This window comes from Pararge aegeria, chromosome 10 (genome assembly GCF_905163445.1).
Source record: "Pararge aegeria chromosome 10, ilParAegt1.1, whole genome shotgun sequence".
Taxonomy (NCBI): Eukaryota; Metazoa; Arthropoda; class Insecta; order Lepidoptera; family Nymphalidae; genus Pararge; species Pararge aegeria.
In genome coordinates, this window is record NC_053189.1 from 4,304,462 (window position 1) to 4,329,236 (window position 24,775).

A 24,775-nucleotide genomic window follows, 5' to 3' on the forward strand; every position below is an offset into this window, starting at 1 on the left:
CCGGTCGATCCTTTCTCTACAATCGTCAAACTCTTCCTGGCAGAGCTCCATTTCAAGACACGCCAACAAGCAAGCCGTGCTAGAAGGCACATGAGTGACCGAGGCAATAATAAACTCAAGAGTTTGGAGCATCGTCGCAAGGTTGCCTGCCTTTCGGTATTCCATAGGATATATTTCGGAGAGTGTGCTCAAGAACTGCTCGATCTAGTTCCCCCCTCACCTTTTTACCATCGAACCACCGTAAGGATCTGGAAGGGCATTCCAGTTTCCATTTTCTCAAGTACGTACAATATGAGTACCTTCAAATCAAGAATGAATAGACGTCTTCTAGGCAAGCGTGCTCCAGATTAGGCTGCATCATCACCATGGTTACCAGGGGTAATTGCAGTCAAGTGCCCATCCATAAAACACTCGTTACGCTGTTAAAATCATTAGAGTTACACAGCAATCCGAAAAAAAGGTTTCTTTAAGTTTTCCTACATCAACATCTATCTTTACAACCATCACCCCTTCAACGTCCCAATGCTTAGCAAAGAGCTCTCTCATAGGATATAGTGATTTGGAGCTTACTCCTGTATTCATCAGCAGTGCTATTCGAACCATCAACACCTAATTTAGTACCACCAAACTCACTATTTTAATGTTACAGTATCATGTCACCTTTTTATAATTTGATTGGTGCCAACCTATGAAACTATCATCAATAGGCAGGCTTCATCCACCTAAGAAATCCTATCTAGCCAATTCAGCTTAAATTGAGGTTTATGTCATATGTTTCAAGGCCTGTTTTCGCATGTGATTCGTTGTACTTCTGCTATTCGATGTAAGGGTTCTTCCCAAATCAGTTTAGCCAGCCGAACCTTGCATTCTTCATCATAAGACACGGAATACTTCTTAAGATCCAAATTGTTCTAACGAGGTAGAAAGTTTTTTTATTATTTACTATTTTATTTGTGTAATATAGTTCAAGTATCAGTATTAAGTCATTCCCATGTATTTTAATATTATGCATAAATGCACCGCCAAAGTATTTAACCTCAGGTTTTCATAAGGTTGCGTGGTACTAATACCATTTGTATTCTGATTTAGTCTTTGTTTTTCTATTTTCCTTTTGTTTGGTCAACTTGTGGTGATGTGAAAATGAAAAGTATCAATATTGTTGTTAGGTATAAATAAATAATCAATAAAGTATTAACAAGGCCATCAAAATGGTTTCTCGCCAAAGGATCATCGATTTACATTCAATTTGATTATAGAATATTTACAGTCCATATTTGTAAGAGTCACATCAAGTAGGTGGGTCGGGGGGTTGGTTTTTTTCCTTACTGAGAGGACTACCCTCTGGACCACCGTCTCCACTATTACCGCTGTTGATTGCCACCGATGTTAGTGGTACCTGTGGAATGATAAAGTTAGTTCAGTTAAGCGCGTTAAATATAGCTACGATTAGCATGGAATTCCATACAAATCCATGTTAACTTTCACGCGATCGAATAGTTACAACATTTCACACTAGGCACTTAGTTATTGCATCAATGCCGGGTAAAGATAAAATTCTGAGGTTAGGAACACACGTAATGCAGGAAAAATTATAAATAAACTAGTTTACACGATGTATACAAATAATCAAAAATACTTAAACATAACACAATCAATTTATACACATTTTGTTTTTGCAAAGTCGAAAGGAAGGAGACATTAGATTGTATTAAATAGACACTACATCGAATTTAATGGAAACAGGCGTAACTTTGCGGAATTCCGTTCTATGCAATGAATAACTAACTTAATTTGCTATAATCCGAAAATTGCAATTTATAATTTCTTTCCAGATCTAATCTTTATAGTCCAGAACAAACAGATCTTCCGCAATGTACTCTCCGCGCACATTTCGCTGCGACACTAAAGCATCTTCAGAAGAAGAACCGTACCATATTATTAGTATTCGTTTGTATTGCTGTATTTTCTTAATTTTGTTTTTTTTTTCGATTGTTATTTGTTACTTATATAGCTTAGTTTATTATTTTATTAAAATATTATAATATGGTCGGTGGATAGCTACGCATTTCCAACAAGGTGCCAACTGAAAATCAGCGCTGTATGCTCTCACTGGCGCATGCAGCACAATGCTGAGCTGGCACCTTGGCAATATTGTAAAGTGTGGCGCAATGTAAAAAAAAAAATATTCTTTCTTTCTGTATTACCAGTTTTTCGCAGATTAGGTGTACAAAATAAAGCTAAATATTCATTGTGTACATTTATCGCGTGGATTATTAAGTTTTAAACTCACAGCGTGCGCTAGAATTCGTATTGTATGAAATTCCTAACACGCATTTAACGAAATTGCTGCGTTTAATTTTACTTGCACACCACAGCTATAATTTCACAGAGCAATTAAGGGATATCTCTCCTTTTGTCTATAGATGTCACCTATGCCTAGAAATCTATGATCCTTAACTCAATGATAATAAAAGCTTTGTTCCCGTGTCACGTTGTCTACGTGGTTCTATTGTGTAAGGGAGCTATGTATCTACATACGTGAGTGGAATTCGTTATGAATTGCCGGAGACTAAGTAATCTGGACTGGTGAATATCTGACGGGTCTTTTTGTTTCCAAGGTTCGTGACAGTGTATTAGGATTATCTTAGCTCTACATATTACACAGGCTACGAGATATGTACCGCTATTGTGAATAAGTAAGTAAACTCTGATTTTTAGAACTACATCCTTTTCACCATGTAATTTAGAAAGGAAAGAATTACTTTTGTACGTGCCAATTTAGTTTGGTTTAAAGGTTCCAGTACAAAAATGTGGGCACCATTGTAGCACCTAATATTATGAATGTAACGTTTATATTTGCTTATTTAATTTATTAACAACTCGCTAGACTAGCATAACCTGGAGACAAAAATTATATCTCACGGTTATATTCCGTGACAAAGGATAAAATTAACTCTTCCGTCTGGCAAAGCAGGGCAACAGGAAATAGGAGAAGCTTACCCCGTTTATTAATAAACGTTTATTATTCACATCAGTTCGAAAATGCTTGGAGAGTTGATAAAACTGTGGAGGAAGAAAACATTTTGTACTTCCCCCGGGGACAAAAAGTCGCCTGCCCATACTCCAAGACACCAAAGTTTTTAAACCAAATGTATTTTTTCATAAACAACTCAAAACGCCGGAACTAGAAGTGTGTCAATTATTTATTTAATGTTTAGTTTTCCTGTCATTTTTATGTTAATTTAAATGTTTCACAATGACAATTTATCTCTAAAGAGATTTCTTTCAGAAACCATCGAATGTAAGAAAAATTTAAGAGTAGAGCTGAGTACTTGAAGAAATAATACGAATAGAATACAGATATCCAATACACAGACAGGCACAGATATAGTATAAATACCAAATGTAAAATATAATATATAAATATATGTATATATATATATATGTATAATATATAGATTTATATTTATAATTAGTTTTTGAAAGGAAACAAACAGTACTTATGCGTAATAGTACTGATATATTATATACTTTAGTATAGTTTAAGTTTAAGTATATACTAAAAGTGCTAATTTTGGCAATAACATATGAAATTCAGAGTGAAAGTTATACTTATAAACTAATTATATAGAGAAGCCAGTGATGTTTATGCGACGTTTTGAAAAAAAATGAGCTATGAAACCGAACGGTTCGTTCGTTCTGTTGTGACCAATAACAATACGTACCTATTGCATGTAACAAACAAGTTGAAGAAAAGTCCTATTATAGTATAAAGGACTACGTAATCGATAAAAAAGCTTGGGTGTAAATTATTGCTCTAACCAGGTTGCTCTTCTAATAATTTAAATGACATTGTGAGATGGTGATAACAAAAAAACAAAAACACCCGGCTAAGTTTGTTGTGGGCTTCTTATTAGACCAGGACGCGTTTGGAACCCTCGTAGCTTTAGTTTTGAGTTTACGAATGTGGTTATCGCCATCATCTCACTACCGTGTAATTCTTATGTACGCATCAAAAGTGCCACCTATGGGCCTACTTGAATAAAGATATTTTTAACTTTGACTTTGAATTTGTTGTAATGTTAGTGTTTAATAAACTTTTTCTTTTTTATATTCCGCATAAAATATCATATATTGTGAAGCCAAACTCGAATCAATGACCCTACAAGCACTGTTGTTATCGATAGGCCCTGACATGCAATCAAACGACGATTAGGGTTGGACAAATAGCATTTGGTCCAATATTGGGTCGAAGCTCGTGCAAATGAATATGGCTTCGTTAATTACTGACGCATTTATAAATGTCCGTATAAACGATATAACCAATCGCTGTTGATCGTGATAATGAAAAAGTTCATTAGATTTTATAACGGGAAAGTTTTTATTCTTAACTTTTCTTATTTCTTTGTTTTATCTTTTTTTAAAACAATAACAAGTATTTTTTACAAGCGCCATATTTTACACAATGCAGACCATCAGACCAACAGACCTGATAAAACTATACTGAGCGTTTTCACTCAACCTAGGAAACTCTTCGGATGCCTAATGATTAACGCGATATCTCTAGAAAAAAAACAACCAACTCTTAGGTGAAAACTATTGTTGCAAGGTTGATGTATGCCTAGGAATCTCCTTATCTTTAGGATGTTACTTAATCAGGCCTTGACTGCAACCTCACCTGACCACCTCAAAGGTTGTCTGGAGGAGATCGCTGATAGACCTAGATCAAGCGATAAGGCCGCCTTTGTGCATACATATTTTTTACCTTTTGTTTTGTTTAGTTTGTTTTTTTTTTCTATATGAGCAATAAAGACTTTATATCTATCTGGTGGTAAGTATGCAGTCTAAGATGGTAGCGGGCTAACCTGTTAGGGAGTTTGGCAGTTGTATTAAACATAACCCGAAACGGTTTCTACGCGACATCGTACCGGAACGCTAAATCGCTTAGCGGTACGTCTTTCTCGGTAAGGTTGTAACTAGCCACGGCTGAAATCTCCCATCAGACCAGATTAGAGAAAATTCAGAATTTAAAATCTTCCAAATTGTCCCTGCCGGGATTCGAACCCAGGGCCACCTTAGAACCACAGAGCTCACCTCTGCGTCAGGGAGGTCGTCAAAAAATATATATTTAATACATACCATGGATACAGCGGTACAGATATTGGCGTCGGAAGGTCGCGGTGGCGACAGGGCGGCGTCAAATCGAAAATCCACCTGTACCATGAAACAAGCAGCAGCTAAAGTTGATAAGGACACTGTCAGTTGCGCCGCGGCCACTCCTATACAGGTTCTACTGCTGCATCTAAAAAAAAATAAAGACTTATTTGGTCATCATCTTCATCATTTCAACCGATTGACGTTCACTGCTGGACGTCGCTAGCGTGATGTCGCTACTATACTTCGGGCTCTACTTAGGAGAGGATCAATACATGTGCATTTATGATATATTATAACGCCCGAAATAATTGACTATAGATCAATGGCGTGCACTTCATACATGCAAAGAAGTACTGCCCACCCTAAAGATTGTATCACTCGTAAAATAGGGGGATTTTTCCATTTTCTGCCAAGTTTCGGAATTATACCTACCCTGGTCTAAAATCTGCATGCCACTGCACTGATTCAGTCCGTGGATTCGTCAGAGATTATTTTTGTAACGTTCTAACCTATTGTTAGCAACTAGGTGAAAATTCGGCATTATGTATGAAAAGAACTTTGTTGAACGTTAAGTGTTAAAACGCTTGGTAAGAGAGTTTATTTTGTGTAAAGTAAATTAAAGCGGTAGGAAGCAGTGATAGCGCATTTAGTAGGAGCTCGACTTCACTTTCCGGGGGCCGAATTCGAATCCCAGCTCGCACCTGTAGCTTTTCTAAGTTATGTGCGTTTTAAATTAAAATATCACTTGATCCAACGGTGCAAGAAAACATTGTTAGGAAACCGGTTTGCTAAGAGTTCTACATAATGTTCTCAAAGGAGTCCAACAATCCGCACTGAGCCAGCGTGGTGGACTACGGTAGTAAAGTATAAGAAAGGAAAGTATAAAGTAGCGAGGAAATACATGATAATGACGAAGATATTTTAAACGTTCGTATTGGTTACAATAGCGTTACTTTGGGGACTAATATATATGGTGTTATTGATAAATTTTCATTCTATATACCTACGCAAACCCAGACAGTTTTGACGGAGAGTGCGTTTTATGGACATTTAGTTCCGCTACCAGAGATGTTGACTTACCAACGCACAATTTCAAATATAAACTTCCGTGTTTCTTACCCAAGATTCATTAACGATCGTATGCAGAACGCAAGCATAGCAATGTGGGCTGCTATCGCAAGTGTCCATAGCACTGTCAACGGAATGGCAGCGCATGGCGATGGTCCCAACACCCTCCAAGGCGCTCCCCAACTTCTGACGGCTCTCGATCGAGCTGACACCCAGCCCCCGAAACCGCGGCTGTAGTACACCGAGGTAGCTGGTAATAATGTAAAAATTAACGGCATATATCTGTGATAGTTGCCGACATTAACATTGGTAATGTAAGTTTCTATTTCAAATTCAAATTCAAATTTTTTTTATTCATATAGGCCTATCACAGGCACTTATGAAGCTTTCTGTTTCAATTTTATTATTATAAATTTACATATCTTTTAATAATGCTTGTATAAAATTGAGTTATCGTACATACTAACCAGTGCATGCTGTGACTACCTATAAGTGAAATTATGTGTCATTAGTAACCTAAGGCTAGCTTTATTCATAACTACATGTAATTATGTATGTAATTAAATATTAATGCAGTCATTTGTTAAAGGGAATTAAAAATATTTAAATAAGCCAATACGAGAGCAGGTCCTCGGGACAGGCATTTACGATTAGCAATGAGTACGTGATTGAAGGTTTCAAATAGTGGGTGATTAACGCTGCGTCCCGTAATTTACGCGGGAAAAGACGTCTTATCTATTGACGTCTTTTTGTAACGCTCGCGTGGCTCTTATACTATTTTGTTACGTTAGATAACGCAGCATAAAGGTAGAACTGGAAGAAATGAAACAAAACATACCAGCTGCAAGAACAGTAACTGCTCCAGCTGGAACGCCAAGTCCGAGCTCTAGCTTTTGCCTTTCCTCCAGCCATCCAACGGCGCCAACAACCAATCCTCCAATACCGCAGACTATCTAGGGGGAAATAATCAACACTTTAAATACACACCAGTAGAATAATGGTTACCTAATTGCTTTATCTGCGTGCGCTGACTAAATGGACCTTCATATTTCATACCATGCTACCCAAAGTCTTAAGTCGATTTTTAAGAGCTTGCATACTATCAAGTTTTGACGTGAAAACAGATTAAAATATTTATAACTAGCTGTTGTCCGCGACTTCGTCTGAGTTTGTTTTTGACGTGGCATCAAATTTAGTTGTAGTTCTGAAAATAGTATTCAGTATTGCTGAGCCTTAAATGAGGGGTTTGCTGCTATCCGCTGAGTAGTTCTGTCTACAGTTTGAGCAAAATTAAACACATATTATAACCTCCATGGTACAAAAATAATTATTTAAATCGGTTATAATTTGTCGGAGTTTTGGTGTAAAATCGTCAAACACTTTCATCCCCTCTCCCAAAGGAACCGAGCTTAATGTCGGGATAAAAAGTATCCTATATTACTTCTAACACTTCCAAGAATATGTGTACAAAGTTTCATGAGGATCGGTTAAGTAGTTATTGCGTGAAAGCGTAACAAACAAACTTACATTGACATTTATAATATTAGTAGGGATAGGGATAGGGATACTTAGGCCCAGATAAATAGTCATTGCTTAGAGTCAGTCGAAAGTATTACTCCACAAAGAACTATTTTGACCTAGCAAAGCACTGTCATACATACAGACTTACATAAATGGGGCTAGGGGCATTGCTTTGCTTAGCGCAGGTGTAATCATAGTTCATGCCAAAGTACAACTTTCCGTTCAATTTTCGGATGCATTCACAACATGCTAAAATATATAGCAATCAAAATAAACAGAACCAATATATTTCGATGTTAATTTCTATTTTTAATGAATTTTATTAATGTGTCTTATGTAAAAATTTAACACATATTTTATTAACACATTGTATTTGAAAATAGTCTAATGTACAGTTTTACTAAATATTTAAATTGAATGAACATGATTTTGTCAAATTTGACATGCGTATTTGTGTGACCTGTGCAAATGGTCTAAGATCCGACTGCAGGATTAGTGCGTTCATCGATTTTTTGCTGAAAATCAAATGTTCATGTATGTTTATAATTAGAAGTGTATTTACCAGGTTGCCTATCAAAATTTGGCCGCCAGTATTTTTAATTAAATTATTTTTAATTCATTTTAGGGGAAAAATTTCGTTCACTTGTTTTTTTGAATAAAATAACGTTTTCATCACGGTAATTTATATGAAAATTTAAAAAAATCACGTTTGCCATTGCGCACCTGGCCGTACCGGCCACCTGGCTGCGAAGAGGTACGGCCAGGTGTGCATTGTTTATCAATATTAATAATAAATATAATAAATAATATATAAAAATATATATAAAAACTTGAAAGAAAGAAAGAGAAGCCTAGACGTAATCTTTTTTAAAGTGTAAAAAGAATCGGCTCAAAACTGAGCTGACAAAACAGGTGAATACAAAGCGGCTATCTTGTCAAATTTTATAGGTAAAATCGGTCTGAGCTGCAGCTGTCCCCATCGCACACTACGGTGGAAAAGAGGTTCAGCGCAACGGCAATAGTTTTTTCAAATCTATTCATCTAATTTGTCCTACTTATAGCATCGTCTTAGTAAGAATTTATTAATACTCGAACTACTGGTGCGGAATTTATTTAGTAACTCATATTGTCCTATTGTATTACTTGGGGTAGGCATACAGTTGATCTACTTTCTACTTTACATAAAGCCACTTGTGAATAAGCTTTAACGTTGGCGTTATTTGCTACACTCTGAGTATGTTATCTTAAGCCTTTAAGTGAGGATCGTCGGTCCGGATCATTATCGTTAATTTAGCCCGAAATATTAATCGTCTAAATTTGTCAGGGATTTAAGATGGTAGGTATTCGTGTGATATTTGAGTTTTAGTAATAAATCCCGGCACTTGATAACATGGCAGGAATTTATAGCTGCCTGACGGAGCTGTTCATTAGTATTTCTGAAAGGTTTCATATTTACTACTTTTACTATTTTCTACTTTTACTATTTTCTACTTTTACTAATCGAGGGCTAACCTCATCGCATAAAGCAGTATCATTTTATTTTTTATTTTTTCAATACACACATCGCCATCTAGCCCCAAAGTAAGCAAAGCTTGTGTTATGGGCACTAAGATGACTGATGAGTATTTTTATGAATAATATACATAAATAATTATAATATACATATAAACACCCAGACACTGAAAAACATTCATGTTCATCGCACAAACATTTTCAAGTTGTAAGAATCGAACCCACGGCCTTGGACTTAGAAAGCAGGGTCACTGCCCACTGCGCCAATCGGCCGTCAATAATATTTAATTTAATGTTTGTGTCAATGTTTATTAATAACCAGTAAATCGATGGCCCATGATGTAACGTACAAACGGTCCTATAGTTCCTAAGGATCGTAGTGTTAAGTTAAATATAATGTATCAAATGGAAAATGTAATTTATGAAATCTGACTGATAAGTACAAAACCACAGAATTAAGAACATACGGAAGCCTCATTCAGTCATGATTGAATGCAGTGCATTGACGATTGTTGTTACAAAAAAGAGAAAACGTCCCGAGCACGTCTCGCTTCACACCCGCAGAATGTTGCTAGCTCACAAACTTTTCGCATTTTCCCCATTTTATGGTGAATGCTTAGAATATAAGAGTTAAAATAATTACTGTCAACTGCTACATGAAATGACTAACCGCCTGTTCGAGGAACACTACTAAAGTGGAGTGGTGTTATGCTTCATTATTAGTCGTGTACACAGTTTCTGTATGTTTATAATTATGAGTAGTACCTAAGCTTTTTGTTAAAAAAGCTCGTCTTGTCTCGTATAGTACTCACACCATTGCTGGGTTCCGTTCTGAGGCATGGTATTTCATGGTATTAATCACGACCACAAGATGCTTATCACCTACGCCTACGGTTGATGGACGAGGTGGCACTTTGTAGGAAATGTTCCTTGCATGACCTGCGAAGTGTTGCTCTGTTTATAGGCGATGGTTTTCCTCTTACCATCAGATGGGTCATTTGCTTGGTCTGTTAATTTATTTCTAATGTTTTAAACGCTTACTTTAAAATGGGGAAAATGGGAAAAGTTTGTGAGCTAGCAACATTACGCGGGTGTGACGTGCGCGGGGCGTTCCACGGTTTTGAACGCAATGCACTGCATGCAATTTTGGCTGAATGAGGCTTCTGTATGTTCTTAATTCTGTGCTAATACTAATAAAAGCAAAACTCAACTTACCTGTAGTACTCTAACTCGCAGCGCTGTAGCAAACGGATAGATGCGTTGTCCCAGTGGAAGGTGTGCATCTTGCTCGTCGCCCTTGGACGTGCCACTGACTGCGCTGCAGACGGACTGCTTCCGCGACCACATCGCCTTGGTGTTGATCACTGTGTCAAGGGAATAAGCAAAACTCACTAACTGACTCATATCAAGTCAGCAACATGCCTACCTACCTATGCCTATGGGTACGCCTACGGTGTGGAGACCGCGAAAGTACCGTCGCTGTTTTATATTCCACTATGCTAACGCCTTAAACCATTGGCTGCAATCTTCCTTGGGCTAACTAGCTTGACATGCGGCGGTCTCCATATTACCTAGCTATATTGCGCAACCATATCCTAAATCGCGCTATCGAGTTTTGCACAAATGAGTTATTTATAACTTTCAAAGATGAATGGTTGGATCTAGTCTTCGAGCACAGCGGCTTATGGCCGTTTATCGCTAGGGGTAGAGTCACCAGTATTTTTTGTACTTTTCATTATCATCATCACCATATCAACCCACTGCTTTCGGCAGCTTTCCTCACAATGTTTTCTTTCACCGTTGAAATAGGTGATATTTTAATTGTTTGAAAGCACATAACTTAGAAAAGTTAGAGGTTCGAACTCGGCCTCGCGACAGTTAAGGCGAAATCCTAACCGCTACTGTCCGCCTAATCCGCACTGAAGCAGCGTGGGGGGCGGCCTTAACGCTTCTCACTGTGGGGTAAAGACCCGTGCTCTGTTGTGGGCTGGTAAATGGGTGAGTTGATAAAATGAACAAACGTATTTTAGTATGAAAGTTTGCACGCGTACGTACCTACGTGGATAAAGTTTTGGAAAACGGTAAACGCAAGTTAGTTACGCCCGATTCGGACGACGTGCAAATGTAGTTAGCTGCGTTAACATGCTCATTGCTATTGGCGAGATTATAAGTCATATCTGAGTTTGCTACTTCATCCCCAAATTATTAACATCCCACTTAAAGGAGAGAGACATTTTGCGTTTATAATTTTAAAAAAAAATTTCATAGTACAATTTGATCTAGCAAGCAGATGGTTTGTGGAAAATTATCGCCTGTATACAGAGCAAACACTAAGTCGGAAGCCTTTGTATGAAGTGCCCTGTGTACACTAACCTGAGGCGTAGGTGCTATGCCCCATGTGCCTGTTATTACTTATCCGGGGAAGTACTGCTGAAGTAAGCAGTACTTCCCCGGATAAGCTCGTCACAGAAAGCTCTTCCTGCTGCTACCTTGCTGATCTCTGAATGCTTGGTGAACTGTGCTTGCCTATTGGGGATGTCTTAACAAGGACTAGTATTTGTCACACTTTTTGTATAAATAAAAGTACAATAGCGGTGATAGCTATGTGGGTAAGACTTCAACTTCACTTTCGGCGCCGAGTTCGAATCCCAGCACGCGCCTTAACTTTTTTTTTTATGCTATGTGCGCTTTAAGCAATTTAAATATTACTTGCTTCAACTGTGAAGGAAAGCATCGTGAGAAAACCTGCATGACTGAGAGTTCCACCGAAAGTGAAGTGGAAGTCCTACCCACTGGATTATCATCGTTTCTCGTCCGCATTTATTTCGGTGTTTTCAAGAATCCCTAATTGAATCATTTATGAGTTTGTAGTTTTAAAATCACACTTTTTATGCACTACGGTGTTTGAATTAAAAAGGTAAGATCTAAAAAGGTAAGGTTAAATTGCCTTTATTGGAATATTAAAGCATTACCAAAAACATATGATATATATATTGAATGTAAATAAGTATTACTCGAGTAATTCAGAAAAAAATTGTATCGGTGTTAAACACATCAAACAAACAGACAGACCAATTTCGTATAATTTATTTGTGACCATGTAGCTTTTTTTATGCAAACTTCTATTAAATTTAAAGTCATTGATTGTTTGTGACAATGGTGACATATTTCGAAACGTAAAATTACAAAAAAAAAACAGGAGCGCGTATCTTTGCTTTAATTTAAAATATTTTTAAAGCATAAAATAACAGCACTTACTGACCTCTATTATACTGTAATATTTACCTTGTATAATACAGGTCAGTGATAGCACTATATAGACACACATTCTCTGCAGCCAGTATATTACATTTTCGAGAAAAGTTGAAGTTAAAAGTAGATTGTCTCAGTACTAAGGTTTATATTATTTTGGTTTACAAATATGGTTATCGCCATCATCTCACTACCATGGTCTTCTTATGTAATCTAAAGAGCTCTTATGTAATCTAAAGGTCTATGGACCTATTTGAATTTGCTAAAAAATTGCTTACATTTCAGTAATAAAATACCTAAACGGACAGTTAGATCTATTTCATTGTAATATGTACTTACTATTAACTGCTGTGGCGTTGTTCATAAGTGTACATCAACATTTGCTCAGTGAAGGCAAAGTTACGAGACCCGTGTTTATTAAATCGATCGCTGTCTATGCTATCACTGAATATTGATAGAGCATTAATAGGCCAGGAGAATTACGGGAAAATCTTTCAGATATGGGAAAGTCTTGACGTAACTTAGATAACCATTGAAATCGCTGGCGAATCGTATAAGTATTGCATTTCTCGGGGTGCTCCAGCTTGAAAAGGTGTGCTAATTGCATAAACAACGAAAAACTGAAAAAAAATGCAAAAATCGCGTTTTTTTCCGGAAACAATCGCGTATATCTCGATAAATATGCATTTTAGAGAAAAAATGTATACTTATAAATTTGTTCGTTATGAAATTTCCTATAAGATAGAGTTGGTCCGATATCCATAAATTTGCAATTCTCGCTGCAAAATGCTCGAAAGTGCGAAAAAAGTAGGTCAAAAACAAGGTCATTTTAAATTGTTTATTGAACAATGAAAAAATTCTTCAATCACGCTATAAATTTCAAGAAAAGTACTTGGTTCCAATACAAATCGAACGCCGTAAGAGCGGTTACGATCGGGCTGATAGTTTTTGCATAATTCTATTGTTAATTAAGCTACCTTGAAAAAAAGACCTTTTTTAAAATTTTGTGCCAGGCTCAAAGTTATGAATCTTTTTTTGCGCCCCCGCTTTCACACCTTCTTGGACCCTTAAACTATCATACGCAATTGTTATCTTAACCATTTTTCAATTTTTAACAACTTTTTGAGCGGTTTTAAAAAGTTGAAAATTTTTGGCTTTTAAATAAATAAGCCTCTGAAGCGGGATTTGCGAGTGTGAAAAAATCGAAAGGTAGGGAAAAATAGTACTCGGAGAGACGCTTCTTTTAAAAAAAAATCATCCAATTTGGTCCGTTAGATGTTGAGATATTACATTCCAAAGTTGGGAAGGGTTTGCGGCGTAACGGTTAATGATGTAACAATAAATTTTATACCAATCGATACGTTTTTCCGAGATCTTTTCCTATGTGCTTTAAAAAATGACATAGGATGTGTGCATCACGCGCAAAAATTAGCATAAACATAATGTAGTGCGCGCTCGGAGGCGCGCTCGGGCCGGAAGTAGGAGGGGTGGGGATAGAGTGCGAAACTTGAAACGGGCGCTTCAAAATCGGCGCGCTCGCTTCAGGGTGACTTATCTCGGCTTCTACTGCACCGATTTTGACCATTTTTTTTTTAAACTGGGGTACAAGAAGGAGATAAATTCAATTTTCGTAGTTGCGTTTATCAATTTTTATAAATAAACAATCTGTATTCGATTTTCATAAACATGCATTTTTAAATGTTGCTAAAAATTAATGCTAATCGTGATATCATTATTGGGCACACATTGTACCTTGTAAAATAGTATTAAATTGAAAAATTTCATGCTTAAACTTTTTTATTGTTTGCTACTATTCTCCTGTCTACGCTAATATCTACTCACGTCGGATAATCTGTACAAGTTTGTGCCTGCCTTTGGCATTGTAAATCGTAATTGCTTTTAAATGACCTTATCCCTTAATTTATTATCTTAGCTATTAACCATGCACCAAGACACAAGATTAAAGTAAATTATGCGGTGTCTAGACAGTCTCCAGGTGTCTACATGGACTTTAGACGGACAGTGTCTCGAGGTGTCTAGACAGGCCCTCATTAGGCCCACCCCAATATATACAATATACAATATACTTATACAACAATATACTTCAATATACTTCGGGACATCAGTTGTAAATGTACTAAAGGCTGCACAAAATCTTGCAGCTGTGTCAAACACGGATTACAATGTTCCGATTATTGCGCAGGATGCCACGGTCAAACATGTAAAAATTGCGAAAAAAATGTATTAGATAATATAGATATAGAAGATAGCAGCGATGTCGATGAGAGGGAAAATGATGTTCAATTCGATGTAGAAAGAAATATGTTAGATGAAGATTGCGTTTCCGACAACGAAGACAGCAACGACGAAATTCCGTGTAAAAAACAAAAATTAACGTAATAAATCAATTTTTTAATAAATAAATACTATAGTTTATGTAAATGTAATGGAAATGTCAATATTTTACAATTATTTATACCTTATCTTCTGTTATTCAATGTATTATAGTAATTCAATAACAATAAAATTAATTTATATCATTATTCCGCATAAATTTTTCAATTTAATACTATTTTACAAGGTACAATGTGTGCCCAATAATGATATCACGATTAGCATTAATTTTTAGCAACATTTAAAAATGCATGTTTATGAAAATCGAATACAGATTGTTTATTTATAAAAATTGATAAACGCAACTACGAAAATTGAATTTATCTCCTTCTTGTACCCCAGTTTAAAAAAAAAATGGTCAAAATCGGTGCAGTAGAAGCCGAGATAAGTCACCCTGAAGCGAGCGCGCCGATTTTGAAGCGCCCGTTTCAAGTTTCGCACTCTATCCCCACCCCTCCTACTTCCGGCCCGAGCGCGCCTCCGAGCGCGCACTACATTATGTTTATGCTAATTTTTGCGCGTGATGCACACATCCTATGTCATTTTTTAAAGCACATAGGAAAAGATCTCGGAAAAACCTATCGATTGGTATAAAATTTATTGTTACATCATTAACCGTTACGCCGCAAACCCTTCCCAACTTTGGAATGTAATATCTCAACATCTAACGGACCAAATTGGATGATTTTTTTTTTAAAAGAAGCGTCTCTCCGAGTACTATTTTTCCCTACCTTTCGATTTTTTCACACTCGCAAATCCCGCTTCACAGGCTTATTTATTTAAAAGCCAAAAATTTTCAACTTTTTAAAACCGCTCAAAAAGTTGTTAAAAATTGAAAAATGGTTAAGATAACAATTGCGTATGATAGTTTAAGGGTCCAAGAAGGTGTGAAAGCGGGGGCGCAAAAAAAGATTCATAACTTTGAGCCTGGCACAAAATTTTAAAAAAGGTCTTTTTTTCAAGGTAGCTTAATTAACAATAGAATTATGCAAAAACTATCAGCCCGATCGTAACCGCTCTTACGGCGTTCGATTTGTATTGGAACCAAGTACTTTTCTTGAAATTTATAGCGTGATTGAAGAATTTTTTCATTGTTCAATAAACAATTTAAAATGACCTTGTTTTTGACCTACTTTTTTCGCACTTTCGAGCATTTTGCAGCGAGAATTGCAAATTTATGGATATCGGACCAACTCTATCTTATAGGAAATTTCATAACGAACAAATTTATAAGTATACATTTTTTCTCTAAAATGCATATTTATCGAGATATACGCGATTGTTTCCGGAAAAAAACGCGATTTTTGCATTTTTTTTCAGTTTTTCGTTGTTTATGCAATTAGCACACCTTTTCAAGCTGGAGCACCCCGAGAAATGCAATACTTATACGATTCGCCAGCGATTTCAATGGTTATCTAAGTTACGTCAAGACTTTCCCATCCCAACCTGTAACCCTCCTGGCCTATAAGCCCATCAAAAAGATTGGAGATATACTTCACAACTTTTTTGTTATTATAATTTTTATTATTAATTTACCTACCTAAATAACATAATATACTTATAATTCAAAATTCAAATTCAAAGTTAAGCTGTCTCAAGTAGGCCTGGTTTATAAGCACTGTTGAAACACAACACTTAGCTGGGCACGCAAAGAACATGTCCTGCAACATAGACGGCAGCGACACTGCTTTCTGAGTCCAAGGCCGTAATTCGATTCCCACAACTGGAAAATGTTTGTGTGATGATCATGAATGTTTTTCAGTGTCCAGGTGTTTTATGTGTATTCTAAGTATTTATGTATATTATTTATAAATCAGTCATCTAAGTACCCATGACACAAGCCACGCTTACTTTGGCGCTAGATGGCGATGTGTGCGTTGTCGTAATATATTCACCTATACCTCTTTTCTATGTGTTTTCCTTTTACGCTTTGGTTGGCTGGAAGAAATCGCTATGTAGCGATAAGGCCACCAAATTTTACTGTCTTGCTCTGTATTTATATCTCTATAACTACTTTTTTTCTTTGGTGTACAATAAAAGTGTATTCATTGTTTAATTCATTCAATATTTGAAAAAAATGCAGCCCTGTGTCCATCAATTTCAGGCGTAAGTGTTAAGCCTGAAATTACACCGGCAACCACACATTTTAGCCCGGTACACAGCATTGCAAAAAAGCTGCTTAGCGACAGAAATAAGCATGCCGAATAGTTCCTGGACGAGGTCTATGACAACAAGCTCTACTGCTCAATATCAGCAGAACATTATTATAGCACATCCCTTTCGAGAAAGGTTTGCTTTTCGGCACACACAAACTTGTGTTGGCTTAAACTCGAGACCACATAGTAGTCAGCTAAGTTTAAATTACATTGCTGGCTAGAGTTGTCTAGTTATCTATGTATTAGCAAGATTATAGCGCCTCGAGGTTACTATTATTATTCTACACCGACCTCTTTTCTATGTTTTTTTCTTTTACGCCTTTGGTTGGCTGGAAGAAATCGCTATGTAGCGATAAGGCCACCAAATTTTACTGTCTTGCTCTGTATTTATATCTTTGTAACTACTTTTTTTCTTTGGTGTACAATAAAAGTGTATTGATTCATTCATTCATTAAGGCGTAGGAAACATCGTGAAGAAACCTGCATGCCTGTGAGTTCTCCATATTGTTCTCAGAGGGGTGTGAAGTCCACCAATTTACACTGTGCCAGCGTGATGGACTACGGCCTATGCCCTTCTCACAGTGAGAGGGACCCGTGCCCTGTAGTGAGTGGAAGTTCAGTGAATAGGTAAGGAAAACATTTACATGATTTTTATGACGTCGCTGCGGTCTTTTGAGTGATTCGATTCCCGGCTAGGATAATTTTGAATTATACAATTTAAAGTTTTATATATATCAATAAAATAAATTCATATTCTTTGCATAATAAGTTTATGTTATGTATATTATTATTTTTTTCTCAGAAAGTCGGTCTTGACTGCAATCTGACTGGATGGTAAATGATGAAGCAATCTAAGTTGGTTGCGGGCTGACCTGTTAGGATTATGGCAGTTATATTAAACCATACTCCTTATCAGTATTCACGTAACATCGTTAAGGAACATTAACTCCCTTGGCGGTACGTCTCTGTCGGTTGGATGGTAACTAGCCCCGAAAATTCAGTTACTTTGAGTTTCCAAATTTCTTCGAAGTTTTTTTCCTTGATCTTCATAATGTAAACACGAGACTTCTCACATAAAATACCACAGCGCTCATTAAAGCTGTACGAAAATCTACAAAATATACCAACTGACCTTACATGTGTCATGTATAAGAATCTAATTACGGACTATTTCGCACCGTTTAACTTCTCAAGTAGGTTAATACAGAAAGCTTTTTGCTAGTGGATCAAAGCGAAAGTCGCTTGAGAGGTCAGTACGGGTGGTTAGAGCTATTAGTCCACTGACCTAAACATCTGAGGGTACACTAGCACGCTATCAAACCGATATAGATATACGCCTCATAAAAAGGCATAAAGTTACTCTGTGACCTAAGAAAACAAATTACAACACATAAAAAGTTTTTTTTCATTAGCAAAACTACCGTACATAGGCTCCCAATGTGAGATCGATTTTTTTAGAGTTTCCGGTTTTATGGAAATCTTTTCGATTAGAAGATTAGAGGTAAAATATTTACTGGCACATGGGAAGCGACGTGTGACGCGGTGATAGCCCAGTAGGCAGGAGCTCGACTTCACTTTCGGGGGGGGGGTTACCACCTCTAACTTTTCTAAGTAATGTGCGTTTTAAGTAATTAAAATATTACTTGCTTCCTTGCATGACCTGCAGACCTGCATGCCTGAGAGTTCTACATAATGTACTCAAAGGTGTGTGGAGTCCACCGATCCGTACTGGGCCAGCGTGGTGGACATTACCCTCTTCTCATTGTTGGAGGGGACCCGAGCCCTGTGGTAGGCCGGTAATGGGTTGATATGATGAAGATGAACTGCTGAATGGTAGGAAGTGACTAACCGTTTGTTCGAGAAACACTTCTTAAGTCGAGTGGTTTTTGGTGCTTCAATATTAGTCGTGTAGGCGGTTTCTGTATATTCTTAATTCTGTGAAATATTATTATTAATCATAGTCTGCAAAGGCGAAATTTATAACAACTATATTTTCCCGTTACTACCTATATATGTTGTATATGATTTTTAGTACTTTACATTAAGTATGGGTAATTTCATGTTTGTTTATATCATATCTTATTTGTATATATGTAATATATTTATAAATATATATTATAGTTTTATATTTTATTTATATATTTGTATAATTTTTAAATCTTATTACCACCTACCTCTTTTCTATGTTTTTTTCGTTTTACGCCTTTGGTTGCCTGGAAGAAGTCGCTATGTAGCGATAAGACCACCAAGTTGCTTACTCTCTTGCCCTGTATTTATATCTCTGCAACTACATTTTTTTCTTTGGTGTACAATAAAAGTGTATTAATTCATACCTTACCTGTGGGCTTACCTGTAAGCTTAAACTTTCCACTTTTTTAGCGCGCAATTTCCAGATTCTAGGTCAATGGGAAAAACACCGTAATTGTAAGCTTTTACTTTGCTGGAGTCATTTTTCCACTGCGGAACCACTTGTGAATTTTATATAAGTTTTAATTTTTTAAAGGCACCCAAGTAAGAGACGGCCCTAAAAAGAGTAATTTAAAAAAAATTCAAAATGATAAGCAAATTAAGCAAATGCTTAGACTATCACGTTTCAAGGGCACCATACACAGTACCAAAAAAATTATATTATTCTATAATATTATTCCCCCAGCTGCGATATTGATGATACAATCTAAGATGCTAGTGGACTAACCTACTAGGGATATGGCAGGTTCATACCATCGTACCGGAACGCTACATCGCTTGGTGGCACATCTTTGTCGGTAGGGTAGTCACTAGGAACGGCTGAAGCACCAACGCATATTCAGTGTTTTATCACAGTCTGACATTTGAAAGGTGTTCTTAGTCGTATAGGGACAAATAAAAAAAAAAAAATTTTTTTTTTGCACCACAAGTTAACCTTGCTGCTGCAATCTCACCTCGTGGTAAGTGATGATGCAGTCTAAGTTGATAGCGGGCTAACCTGTTAGGGAGTATGGTAGGCATACCCCTAATTGGTTTCTAAGAGACATAGCACCGGAACATTACATCGCTTGGCGGCACCTCTTTGTCGGTATGGAAGCGACCGAAGCCCCCGCCAGACAATGAAAATTCAGAAATTATAAATCAACCGGAATCATCAGAACTCGGGACCTTGAGTTAAAAGATCACAGCGCTCACCATAGTGCAGTGGTTGTCAAATAGTGAATGAATGAATGAATACACTTTTATTGTACACCACATAAAAATAACAAATTAAAAGTAAAAATTTAACAAAAGGTATACAATACTGTATGATTTGTAAACCATAAAATCTTTTGTGACGAGAAGGTACTTATCTATTTATATCTGTTTTATGGTTAGCTGGCTAGTTTTATTTTAAGCTTAAACTCGCTCGAGCATAAATCATTTTTACCACTTTTGGGAGAGATTTTATACGGTTAATAAAGCTCTGCATTCAGGGAAGGATAAGTGGACCGTTAATTTCGGTAGAAAGCGATAAATAAAATACATATTAATACATATAATCTCCGGGAACCCAAATTATTGTTACAGTAATTTTAAAAATGTTAAATTGTAATTAAATAAATAAATAAATAAATAAATAAATATACTACGACTATACACACATCGCCACCTAGCCCCAAAGTAAGCGTAGCTTGTGTTATGGGTACTAAGATGACTGATGAATATTTTTATGAATTATATATACATAAATACTTAGAAAATACATATAAACACCCAGACACTGAAAAACACTTAATGCTCATCACACAAACATTTTCCAGTTGTGGGAATCGAACCCACGGCCTTGGACTCAGAAAGCAGGGTCGCTGCCCACTGCGCCAGTCGGCCGTCTACCCATAAATTAAACTTTTGATAACTATAAATTTATAACGGCTAGATATTTTATTAAATTGAATAGCTTTTTTACAAATGCGCTTATAATTATTACGTAATTAATAAATAGTTTTAGAGAAACAATTAAAAATTATATTTGATTAACCTCCTGCTTAAAGTCAAAGTCAAAGTCAAAAATATCTTTATTCAAGTAGGCCCATAGGTGGCACTTTTGATGCGTACATAAGAACCACACGGTAGTGAGATGATGGCGATAACCACATTCGTAAACTTAAAACTAAAGCTACGAGGGTTCCAAACGCGTCCTGGTCTAAGAAGAAGCCTACAACAAACTTAGCCGGGTGTTTTTTGTTTTTTTGTTATCACCATCTCACAATGTCATTTTAAATTATTAGAAGAGCAACCTGGTTAGAGCAATAATTTACACCCAAGCTTTTTTATCGATTACATAGTCCTTTATACTATAATAGGACTTTTCTATAAGCTTACGTTTAATACGCTTACGCTTACATAAATTCATAGTGCTCACCGCGCCAGCGAGGTCGTCAAAGATGAACTCATTTAAACAGACAGACAACAAAAACAAATGCGTAGCCGCGGTGTAATTATAGGCACATGCTGTTTAGCACCTAAACCTCAGGATGATACAATTTTATCCCCGGGGCAAGGATAAAAATGCTCACAGCTTTATCAATAATAATAAACGGGGGTAAACTGCTCGTATTTCATGTCCCCGTAGTAGGTGAAAGTGTTGATCTGTTTATGGGCGATGGTTTTTGTTAGGTTTGGTAATTAAAATCATTAAAAAAACAAAAGGACCCTATTCACAGCCAATCCGCCGCAGCGATTAATTGCACGCCAATCACAGCGATCCCTGGCTTCAAAACTGCCGTCCACACACTTGCAATCTTTCGTTGAGATGCTATGATATTCTATTATGGTATTGAAATATCCCGTTTTTTCTCTAATATCTTCAACCATAGGTTGTCTGGAGAAGATCGCTTCAAGCGATAAGGCCGCCTTTGTGCATATGTATATTATCGTTTTTTTTTTGTTAACCTGGCTTTATATTTGTATGTGCAATAAAGTCTTTTTCTTCTTCTTCTTCTTCGTTGATTTGTATTCATCGGGACGTGGCATAACATACAAGCAAGTAGAATGCCCCGTCTCGTGCAGTGTGTAAATAGTAGGTATGTGCATTACGCTTGTGCCAGTAACTTGAGTAAGTTTGTTTTAATTAGTGATCATTGTAATTGGCACAAATAAGCATTGCTTAAGTACTTTCCCGGACGAGCTCTGGCACAAAAAGCTCTACTAAAATACCTCTTTGTCCTTCATAAGCTCTGCTCATAAGCGTTGTAGTGGCGTGTTTAATAAACGGCGAAATCGCTCAATGAGGACAAACGCATAGTTCAAATTGACAATCGATTCGACATCCGTTGCATCGTGTCATGTGTAAAGTCCTTTAGTAAATTCCTACTTATATTATAAAAGTGAGTTTGTGAAGATGCACGGATTTATGGACGTTTGTTGCCCTTTCACGGAAACACTACTGAACAGATTTGACTGTAATTTGAAATGGAGATACGAGTAGTACACTAGATTTATAAATGGGATACTCTTTACCGCGGAAAAAGTGTAATAACACTACTAAAAGACAAGAAAGATCGAGAAACAAACTTTGATGGTATAGCGTGCAGCGGAAAAGGACAGCGGAAAAGGACCTTTTCTACCGTACGTAATTTACTTCAAAGTTTGAAGACATTCATTACGTTAGTTAAAACTAAAAAGCTCACCGGGCATTGAAAGTTTAATCCAGTAACTCACATCACAAAATAATCACATTAGACTTCAATAAGGGAACTGGAATTAATTAATTTATAACGAAGTTATTCCCTCCGTTTTATTTCTGTTCATCGTTAACTTCGCAGCAAAGGTGCAAACGTCCGTTCCCTCGCGGTTCGGAAAAGCTACTGATCCCAAACTGGATAAAGCTGGGAGGGTGGAAAATTGTTTTCGCATTTCTATCGTTCGCACTTAATTGACACGCCGCCGCGCTGTTATCTGATTAGAAAGAAAAAGACAGGCCCTTGATTATCTGTAACATTCAAATCTTAATACACATTTATATATTTTATATTGTTTTTTTAATGTTTCAAAGATATATATAATAATTATTTTATCTTAGATATAGCTAACTTGTAATATTTTAGAAAGGCCTTAAAGCAAAAATGGCCGTATAAAAAAATACACTGTATACATTTTTAACTCATTAAAACTTTATTGACGTCCACAGTAGTAGGTAGTAGAGGTGTCATGAGGCCTTAAATAAATCGTCATCGAGCTAAGAACCCATTGATTTAATATGTTACTGTATTTATAAGCTCACTGTAAAAACCTCTCTGAAGTATTTTCAATCAATGCTTACGAACTAAATTGGAGGATTGGATGGAGAATCTGGTCTGGATGGTTTAGCGGTTCCCTGCGATTCCTGTGACGTAATTACGTGGATTGTAGAAGAGTGTTCCCCTAAAGCAACAGCTTGGGTATGGAGCCTGTACGCTGTGACCTCATATAGAAGATTGCTCAGCAATTTCTGAAGGCCTGTTTGAGACTTTATTAATAAACGTGACATAACGTCGGGATAGTGTTGCAGTGTTTTTTCATGCTCTTGCATTTGCAAGGCGCTGTCAGTTGAAGTGTGTCAACACACTGAGTAACTATTCCAACGTTATGCTACATTTAGTTATTACTGAACGTAACTCGGAATACTGGGGACCTTAATAATTAACGTGGTTTACCGCGCAATAGTTTTGCAGTGAGGTGAAAGGTGCTATGAGTTGAAGTGTGACAAAAAACTTCGTCGCTATTCCGACGTTATGCTATATCTAACAATAAGGGCTGAAGACTTTTACATAGAATATATTTCAATGTGTGCAGTGTGGTGACGGCAGATCAGCAGTGGTATGCACTTCATACATGCACAGAAGCACTGCCTTCCCTAAAATTTATATATAACTCGCATCGGAGGAGGATATTTGCTGCTTTATGCAATTTTTCTGCTGCATGCATATTCCTGGTAAGAAACCCAGTGCACGCCACTCCAGATCAGTATACTGTTGTCATGTCAGTGTGTATACCCTTCTTCTTCCCACGGGTGTCGTACGAGGCGACTAAGGAAGTATAACGGAAAACGGGCACCATCGTCCTCTTTGCTTCTACCATTTACTGCGATCACCAATCCGTCTGCCCAGCTTACTGAATATGGGCAAACCCTCCCCTTGGGAGAGTAGACTGTTTATGATGATCAATTAACCTCAATAAAATTTAGACACGTACGGTATACTAGAAGTCGAAACACGTGGGGACTAGATCCATACTAAAAGTTATAAATCTGATTGCGCTAAAACTTGTTTAGTTGTCAGGTACACCAATGAATAGCTTGCTTATGAGGCTAAACCTAATTTAAATTTACATAAAAGTGCTGTATGGTTTAACGTTAAGCTATTACGGTCTTCAAAAAAGAGGCTATCATTTAGTATGATCACCTGGCTAAGTTTGTAGTGGGCTCTTCTTAGACCTGGGCGCGTTTGGAACCCTCCTCGCTTAGTTAACGAATGCAGTTATCAGCATCACTCACATTAGTGCAACATGTTAAATGTATGAACGCTTCATAAGTGTCTGTGATATTAAGGTCTAATGAATAAAACATTTTTGAATTTGAATACGTTTTTTTGTATGTTCGAACAGCGCGCGACCGCGATTGATGCATTGTTTAGGCAAACACTCAAAGATAAATAAATAAATAAATAAATATAGGAACTACGACCATGCACACATCGCCATCTAGCCTCAAAGTAAGCGAAATTTGT

The 24,775-nt window shown here is 36.8% G+C and overlaps 1 protein-coding gene across 2 annotated transcripts; it reads right to left on the reverse strand.

Annotated features, from left to right (window-relative positions):
* Positions 1-1,217: 1,217 nt before the first annotated feature.
* On the reverse strand, positions 1,218-22,844 carry LOC120627097. Of its 2 annotated transcripts, none has more exons than XM_039894945.1 (6): positions 22,700-22,844; positions 10,474-10,622; positions 7,064-7,178; positions 6,277-6,475; positions 5,140-5,296; positions 1,218-1,396 (listed from the first exon to the last, which is right to left on the reverse strand). In XM_039894945.1, the coding sequence occupies exons 1-6, from the start codon at positions 22,704-22,706 to the stop codon at positions 1,289-1,291; spliced, it is 735 nt and encodes a 244-aa protein (XP_039750879.1). In that variant the 5' UTR covers positions 22,707-22,844; the 3' UTR covers positions 1,218-1,288. The 2 variants fall into 2 exon arrangements, with proteins under 2 accessions (XP_039750879.1, XP_039750878.1); XM_039894944.1 differs by having other exon boundaries at positions 5,140-5,302.
* Positions 22,845-24,775: the final 1,931 nt, after the last annotated feature.

Excerpts from the sequence above, each read along its gene's own strand:
- LOC120627097 (XM_039894944.1), bottom strand. Across the intron at positions 7,179-10,473 it reads TGCGAGTTAGAGTACTACAG|ATAGTCTGCGGTATTGGAGG; the intron begins GTAAGTTGAGTT and ends ATTTCCCCCTAG. Across the intron at positions 5,303-6,276 it reads CGATCGTTAATGAATCTTGG|ATGCAGCAGTAGAACCTGTA; the intron begins GTAAGAAACACG and ends ATTTTTTTTTAG.